General features: G+C 32.1%; 1 protein-coding gene across 2 annotated transcripts in view; it reads right to left on the bottom strand.

Annotated features, from left to right (window-relative positions):
• Nucleotides 1–731: 731 nt before the first annotated feature.
• LOC148616261 (protein BANP-like) overlaps nt 732–9,382 on the bottom strand; it is a 17,489-nt gene continuing 8,838 nt past the window's right edge. For both annotated transcript variants that reach the window (XM_088583140.1, XM_088583141.1), the window contains exons 7-11: nt 8,794–8,869; nt 7,821–7,984; nt 5,894–6,117; nt 5,307–5,528; nt 732–4,903 (exon numbers count right to left, since the gene is read on the bottom strand). In XM_088583140.1, the coding sequence (XP_088439266.1) occupies nt 4,766–4,903; nt 5,307–5,528; nt 5,894–6,117; nt 7,821–7,984; nt 8,794–8,869 (824 nt within the window). In that variant the 3' untranslated portion in view covers nt 732–4,765. The remainder of the gene's footprint in view (nt 4,904–5,306; nt 5,529–5,893; nt 6,118–7,820; nt 7,985–8,793; nt 8,870–9,382) is intronic.

Here is a 9,382-nt window from a genome sequence, read left to right as displayed (position 1 = left end):
AAAGTTGATCATTTCCCCTATAATCTATAAAAAAACCTTAGGTGGATTAATCCATAAAATTTATGTTTCAATTTGTGCAAGTTTTGAACAAATGATGGCAATTTTGTAGAAAACATATCAAGACCGAACTCAGTAGATGGAAAAATCCATTGTTCCAAAAAGTAGTTATTTCCTCGATATAAATAAAGGTACACAAAAGCAAATGTCTTCTATTGTTTCAAAGTTCAAAGGGGCATAACCCAGAACTTACAACATATGTCCAATCTATATAGATCAACAAACCGAATTTGAAACCAATCCATCCACTGGGAGTCAAGATTTTTGTGATGAAAATTTTCTTTGTAATTCCATATAGCAAAATGATGGCAAAGTCCCACAAAACAGGAAGTAGATGACACAGCACCCAAAATCACTCTCAAAATTTGCCCATTCCATAATAAACCACATACCAAATTTGAAATCAATCCAACCCTTGGGAGCCGAAATAATTCCCATGTAACTTTGTTGGATGGATTAGAATGACAGATGCACAAGATGATTCCAATGTAGCACCCAATCGTTGAGCAGGGTATAAGCAACTAAAATGTTTCATGAAATTTGGTGCGGTTTTGTGGAGTTGTGCTTACAAATGTGAGACAGACAGATGGACAGGGAAAAACAACATGTCTCTCTACCCTGGGGAAGTGACATTGATAAAGCTTCAATATATAAATTTTAAGAAACACAAAAAAGAAGACATCAGAACTTTATTATCACAAAGTATTATGAGAATGTAACAAAAACGTACAAACTATTATGTTCTCATTCATCAACAACAATAATATTAGTATTCAATGAACTACTTAAATAATTTTACAGAAACCATGAATAACTACATTGTAGTAAATAAGTCAGGTATCATTCCAGTAATAAACAGTACTGTATACAGTTTATATGAATAAGTCAGGTATCATTCCAGTAATAAACAGTACTGTATACAGTTTGTATAACTCTTTACCTCAAGGCAATAAATTCTATCAAATATTACATTTTTTTAATTTGTATTAATAGGTATACAAATTCTATAGAATAATTAGCCAATCCATTACACTGACACAAGTTGAAATTTTCAGAGAATTCAAACAAATATTAGATTATAACCTAGCTTTTTGGCCTTTTTTTTTAACCACACAAGTGTTTGAGAAGTGAACAACCAATCAGCTCACTCTGTAAATTATGTGAATATGGCAGATGTAACATGACCACTCTAATTGGCTGCATGAAAATTAGTATGATGAATTTGGAAGTGTTTCAGACTACTTAATTACTTTGTAAAAAAAAAAAAAGGCACACAATGCAAAGCATCTCAAGTTTTTTTTTGTATTCAACCAGTTCAATGTAAAAAATAACTAAAGGTTAATCAAATTTCAAACTGAAAGGCATATGTAACACTGCAAGGAAAGAAAGTCCCATCAACAGTAGAAAAACAAAATGCTTTACCCTGACAAGCCCAAAGTTTTGAAGAAAACTCATCAATGTAAAACACATACAAATCATGAAAAATCAAAGTGCTGTTAGCATTGGAGATTTTTTATTCTTGTGAAAATAGTACTATACAATCAGTTACAAAAATTTCATAATGTAAAATAGAGCTGTAATCATAAATTTGTAATTCCCATATAACTTAGAACTGTCCTTTTTCTTAAATGTTTAAACTGAATGTTTCTATAATACTTACAATGTATTTCAGAGAAATGCATACCTCTTAACCTTTGTGACAGTTCATATAAGAGATTCTCCACCACTGACACTGTCACATGTGGGAGATTTTTAAATAAAAGCTAATTTTTTAGGTGAAAATTTAATAATTTCTTAATTTTAACCAAAAACCTCCACAAATTTTACATTTTTATGTGGGAGATTCTGAACTTTTCATTGATTTTGTGGGAGGTCGCCCCTAAAATGAGGAGTATGAATATAATCTGAAGACCAATAGTTAAACAATATCCAAATTTCCAAACATTGACAAATTTTGTTTCATTTGACTTTTTTCACATTTTTTGGAAACCTATCAAAAAATTAATTTGCAATTATATTAAAAAAAAATAATTTCCTAGCTGTGCATAATTTAAAAAAAAAAATGGCTGCTTCTTTTCAATTTGAATTTTCCTGCCCATTTTACTTGGTTGAAATAAGTGCTCCTTGCTTCCTGTTTATCAATCATAAAATACTGATGAATGGGTGAAGATTTAGACTGATAAGTTAAATAGTACATATCTAATGCATTTAATGCTTCTTGACACCAAATTTCCTAAAAACAAATTGTTTTAAAGCCTAGATCTTAATTTTATTTGCAGCAATGATTCAGGAACCATGAATCATGTACTTGGTTAAATTTATGCCTTTCAATGGCAACAACTCTAACAAGTTGTCCAACAATTTTTACTGAAGTCAGACTTTGGTAGGACTTATCATAAGGATCATTTCATCAATGAAAATTTATTTCTATCTATTGTTGTTTTCAAGATATTGGCTGAAAACTGTAAAAAAAAACATAATTTCTCACCTTTCAAGGGCAGTAATACGTCCTTACAGTTTTGGAGATATATGAGAAAAACTTCTACCTAACCCCTTGTTCTATCTTTAGTAACAGGTAGTCTACCTGACCCCTTGTTCTATCTTTAGTAACAGCAGCCATTTGTTTTGACAGATCAAAACTCCCCTCATTAGATCTATGCAGAATAACATAAGGAATATTCATCAAGTTTGGTTTTAATTGGTCTGGTAGTTCCAGAGGAGAAGATTTTTGAAAGAAATATTAAAAATAGAAATAAACATTGAAAAAAAGCAATAACTCCAACATGACTTAAAACAGATTTAAGCAAAAATTTGACCAGAGATAGATCTTATCATGCTGAACACCTTTACCTGGTCAGAATTTAGTTAAACTTAATGGTTAAGGAGATATATGTAAAAAACTTCTGTCTGACCCCTTTGTTCTATTTTTAGTAAATTCAGTCGTATTTTTTGAAGGACCAAAAATCCCTATACCACATTTAAGGAACATTCATACCAAGTTTGGTTCAAATTGATCGAGAAGATTTTTTAAGAAAAAACAATATGAAGTGCAAAAAAACGTTGAAAAAGGTCGCTAACTCCAACATGGCTTTACAGATTAAAACAAAAATTTGACAACATAGTTTTTTTTTATGCTGAACACTTTTGTCTTATCATAATTCGGCTTAACCTAACAGTTTTGGAAATATAAGCTAAAACTTTTGTCTATAGTTCAATTTTTAGTAACAGAGGCTATGTTTCCTGACAGATATAAAATTCCCACCACAGTTCTAAGCAGAACACCCTAGGGAACACTCATACCAATTTTGGTTCTAATTGGACTGGTAGTGTAAGAAGAGATTTTTGAAAGAAATGATATTAAAAAAGGCCAAAAAAAAACATCGAAACAGGGCAATAACTCCAACATAGTTCTACAGATTTATACGAAAATTTAACCACTGATAGATCTCATCATGCTGAACTCTTTTACCCAGTCAGAATTTGACTAAACCTAAAGGTTTTTGAGATATATGCATAAAATATCTGTCTGACCCCTTTTTTTCAATTTTTAGTAATGGTGGTCATGTTTTTCAACTGATCACAAATCCCTACATCAGTTATATCCAGAACCCCCTAAGAAACATTCATACTAAGTTTGGTTCTTATTTGTCAAGTAGTTTCAGAGGAGAAGATATTTGAACAAATCATTACCAACAACAACAGAAGACTACAGACCCCAATTGATGGCAATAGCTCACGTGGCCCTTTGGGCCAGGTGAACTAATAAAAAAAAATTTGAAAATAAAGTTCAAAGAAAATCTCAACATAACATAAACTTGATCTGTAACTCATCTTGCTAAATTGTAGTAGACTTGCACACAAAAAATCAGCTCAATATCAGAAAGTATTGAGAAAAAAATTTGGAAAACTGTTATTTCAATAAAATTTGATTAGTCCAAGGCCTGTTACTTCAGTAAAAATCAGCAGAGCAGAACAAAATGTAAACTTGATCCATAACTTATCATGGCAGAATCACATATTAGGGTGTGTGGGACATATCAATGGTTGTGCCTTATTTTTTAACCAAATGATAAACTAGATTATAATCTAAGCCAGTTAGTATTAAGTAAAGAATAAGAAAAGGGTCGATCAGTCAGATGTGCTCAGCACCTTCTTATTCATTAAGATTTTAATTTATTTACTTCTAGCTTAAAAAAAATTCTTAAAAATTAAGTGTTAACAGAAACCTTGAATGAAGAGTAATTTGTCATTTAATCTTTGAGTTGTTATACACTACAGCAAATGCTATACTAAAGGGTATATACCTGATCCAGTTTGTTTATGAACTATGTAAGGAGCATTCCAAAGATAATATGCTTCATATAGAAACAATACAAATGACATAATGCCTGAATCTCTGAGGTAATTCATCACTAATATTGGAATATATGAGCTTAATAGACTGACAGAATAGTAGATATGGTGATTTCTGCATGCTGTATAACATTTGTTGACATAAGTTTTCTAAACGTTTAACATATCTATTGTCTTGATATATACTTCAACATTAATATGCAAGGTGTGTCAGAGTCAAATCCTACAATGACTGGATTTTTAAAAGTTGAGACACTTCAACAGGCTACTGACAAGTAACGTATAGAGGAGATAACATGAGAGACAGAGTGTGTATAGTAACAATATGTATCTAAGTTCACAAAATAGTGTTTAATCAATCTGATTGGTCAGTTTGTTGGATGTGTAATATTTCACCATTGTCTGTTGTTACTGTGGCAACCTGAAGATTTTCTGATTGATCTGCAGCTGAGTTTATCACTTGTAGACCCTCAGTTCCATCAGCCTGGGAAATCTGTAAATGTTAACAATAATGAAATATAACCAACAGGTACTAGGTATATGCATTTCAAGGTATTGCTTATAAAAGTTTACATTAAAAGTGTAAAAACTTGATTTGAGATTTGAATGGTGTAAATAAATGGTAACATGAAAAGTTTAAATCTCCTGATTACTGTAAAAAGCCTAAAAGCAATTACATTATAACTGATGATCAAAAATCTTCATAGGAAGCTTGTTTTTCTTTCAACTAAAACAATGGAAAGATGAAGTTTTTGACAAAAACACATTGTATGAATACAACAATGACTAAATTTTCCTGCAGGAATGTTTGGCTTAGATGTGGTTTTTGGGAAACTTTATTTAGATTAAGAAACGGAGAGTAAATTACAGGAAAAGGTAAACTGGGTGTGACATACAGGTAATGGTAGCTGTATTATCTGGTCTCCCTGTAAGATTTGTATATGTTGTGCCTGTTGTAACTGAGAGATCTGTTCTGGAGTGGCATGAAGGATCTGTATCTCTCCCTGGGGTAATCCATCTCCATGCATTGTAAGGGCTTGTTTTATACTACTGTCAATAGTCTGCATTGATAAAGCTTGCTTTAAACTACTGTCTACGTGCTTCAAGTCCTGGTCAACCTAGATATAGAATGTTAAACAACTGACAAGAACTTTATATTTGTGACTTAATTAAAATGATTGGCATGTCATATATAACATCCAATTAACTTTTTTTCTAATGGCAAGTCATAAAATTTCTAATTTCTTTCTTAGTCTCATAGTACTTATACCACATACAAGTTTTTCATTTGGAAGTAAATCTTAAATAAAGCTCTATTTAGGAATGAACCAGTAAAGTCTGGACAGAAAGAAAGATTATAGAAAAGGAAGTCAGACATCAAATACAATGGGTTACAATGTATTAATCAAATGAAATCCAGAATTCAAAAATCATCTAGCATTATCATATCTGTACTGGAACTGATTATTCCTTTTATTAATACCTGATGAATATGGAGCTCAGAGTCTTGTAAAGAGTCTTCATCACTTATTGTTAGATCTCCAGGATTGCCTGTAAAATTAGGTACAGACTTCCCACGGAAAGCCTTTACTGTCAGTGGCATTCCTCGCTGCTTCCTACGAAATGCTGTTCTACACTTGGAGTCCATGTTCTGTTTGATTCTATGCCAGTCTGCTTCAGTTATACCAAATCTGTGAATCAAATGACCTGAAAGCAGAACAAACAACATAATTATTCTATTTCTGCCAAAATAAAAACAGATATTAAAGATTACAGACAGCCATATGACCTCAACACTGATGAATTGTCAAATACTTGAAGGTCTACAAAATCCCATAACATCCTCAAGATTTCTTGAATCAAAATTGATGTATCACTTGTGTATTTTATAACAATACATCTTCACAAATACTTTAGTACAGAAGCAATCTGCTGAATTGTTTCAGAGGAAATAATCTAAAAAACTCAATAAAAAATTCAATAACTCAAAAATAAAATAAATAATCATCACTAAAAACTATACAGATTATTAGATTAATAAAATTGTGAGTAAAGTTTTAAGCAATAATTATAAATTGTTTTTGAGATACCTCTATTTTAGTTACCAAGTTCCATAACTTAAAAAGTTTTAATCTATTTTTCACCAAAAAGTACACAGACTGTTAAACCATCATAAGAAGCATCTATTTAAAGAAAATTGGAAAAGTTGTTCTCAAGTTACGGTGTGACATGTTTACCAAAGACGGACGGCAGACAGATAGACACAAGACATTTGTATACCATGATATGTGCAATCCAAACTGAAGGGCATATAAAAACTGATGCAAAACATGATGAATCAAAATGGAAGTACAATGTAAACATCTACACTTCTAACAGTACGTCCTGTAAAATATGTAAGCAATCTTCCAAGCAGTTTCAGACATGTAGCTAGAAAATTTTGTGGATTTGAGGACAGACCAAACATGATCTTCCCATTACTTTCAACTAGAGGCAAAATAAGATAATACATGTGGAGTTATTTAAACTATGGTCTTGACCTCACACTTACATTAAATATCTGTCTAAATTGAACAAAAACTTCTGGCAAGAGCTGAACCAAAGTAATTTAAACCATAGTTTTTTTGTCCAAGTAATTACAGGTAAATAGACATTTATCTTCTATAGTCCTCGATTTTACCTTTAATTTCCTTCAAATGTCTTATCTAAACCAAGACTGTTCACTGAAATTCAAATAAGCAATGGCTTGGTGACTAATCAAGAATCATTTTGTTTTTTTTACCCTTTTTCAGGCAATAACAAACTAGTTAACCCTTGTATCAAAAACTTGATTTGTGCATACTAGGAATAAATCACAGTCGGAAAGTTGCTTTTAACTTGGAGAAAAGAATGTGAGAGATGTCTCTTGCAATAAGAAAATAAAATAAAAAAAAACATTTGTCACATGAAATAACATAGCCAAACTTATAAAGATTCTGCCAAATACTTCTCAAGTTATTGTAAGGACCTAGGCAATATATTCTAAATCAAGCCTATCAATTGTTCCATTCAGTCACTGCATGTAGGCCAACAATTATTGGTCTAATTTTAATTAGATTGGGGCAATGGTCAAGTTTCCCAATTTCCACTACAAAAATGACCACCACTCAAAAATGACTGAAGCAATATCTAAACTTTACTAAACTTCATTTTGTCACATGAAACAACAGACCCAAACTTAAACAGAATCTACCAAATACTTTATAACTTATTGTGTGGACGTTTGGCAGGTACCCAGCCACCGTACATCTGGAAACTCCTAACATACCTTTGCATTTTTATAAATACAGTTTAAAAATCTAAAAATATTGGACACAAAACTCTATAGATATTATTAGTAACCTAATAAAATACCAAGTAAACCTACTTACACCGTATACCATAAATCATAAGAGGATCCAGTTGTTTCTTGCCATGTTTACCCATACCAGAGAGATTAGAAGATGCCTGAGTTTCTCTGTCAAACAAGTAATCCAGCATAGTAAGTGCCATCTTCTCTGCTGTTCGACAGTTGGAATGTACATGTAGCAAATCACTGAAATAATCACACCACAACATGAACAAGAAAGGGAAGCCACATATGGTCTAATTATGATTCCATGACTCTATTCTTATTACAGTGTGGATTATTGAAATGTATTAGCATTCATTAACACAGTATTGGACGTAAGAAACATTAGTTAACATAGCAGGGCCTAATCTAGCCATTGATGACGAGAGGTTTTAGTATATTCTGTTTAAAAATAACTATACTGACATTTTTTTTTCTATGTAATCTACATGTATTATAAAAACAAAGTGTCAGAGCACAAACAAAGAGAAGTTTCTTCTCAATTCTTCCTCATGATTAGGCCCTGCATAGAGTTTTACAAAAAGCTGTTTGCTGAAAGAATGATTTACAATAGATGTAAATTTCACAGTCATGACAAAGCCAAAGCAGGCTAATTTGGTAATCACTGGTGAAAGGGAAACCAGTAGAAAGCAGATTGTAGATCACACAACTGTTTTCAATAATCAAAGGTGCATTGTAAACAACACAATAGATTAAAGGGCCTAATCTAGACACTGATGACAAGGAGAAATTTTAGTAAATTCTGCTTGAGAAATAACAATGACATTTTTGTCTATAAAATTTATTACAAAAACTTCTCCCTGTCAAAGACAAACGGAAGAACTGCGCACAAACAAGGAGAAGTTTTTGCTTATTTCTCCCTCTAGATTAGGCCCTGGATTATTTGTGCTGAAACAAAAGTGAAATATATCCTCCTCAAAAAGAGAAATGGAATCACACTTGAAACACTACTGTATAAATGTTGTGACAAAAGATAAATAACTATTGTATACCTAGGAGTTATTGGAACTCTAACTCTCATTTCTGGATTTGTTTCATCTCCTAACCAGGTTCCATTGGGAAAATCATCTACAGATATATTATACGTAAAGTTAGACTTGTTCAAATTAAAAGGTCTACATTTGAGTGTATAGAAGTTGTAAAATTTTGTCTGATAGAAAATAACAAGCAAGTTTTTTTTGGTGGGAACAAAATCTCATTTTCGCTTGGAAAAATGGGTTATTTCATTTAAGCCTAAAGTATATACCAAATGAAGAGGAATAACTCTAAATAGTTAGGGGTAATTGGTCACAAGTTTTTATTTAGCATCCCAACAGTTACCATGAATGTGATGACAATTAAATAAATGCAAAAAAAAAACACTCATCAGGGGTTTCATTAATTTTTCAGGCAGAAGGTACTTTGCAGAAAGTAGGAGGTACCAAATAAATTTGGCAAGGGGTCTGGGGGCTGTCCCCAGTGGGTCCACGCCCGGGTGGAGGGTCTGAGGGGGCAAAGCCCCACCTGCAAGCTCCTGGATATTAGCCTTTTTGAGATTTAAATTTTGGCTTGAAAATATGGGATTAAGTCTGCAATATTTGC

This window comes from Perna viridis, chromosome 5, assembly GCF_037379345.1.
Source record: "Perna viridis isolate PV_CMFRI_1.1 ecotype Kerala chromosome 5, ASM3737934v1, whole genome shotgun sequence".
Taxonomy (NCBI): Eukaryota; Metazoa; Mollusca; class Bivalvia; order Mytilida; family Mytilidae; genus Perna; species Perna viridis.
The sequence above is the reverse complement of the archived record's forward strand: the minus strand, read 5'-3'. Positions and strand labels throughout refer to the sequence as shown.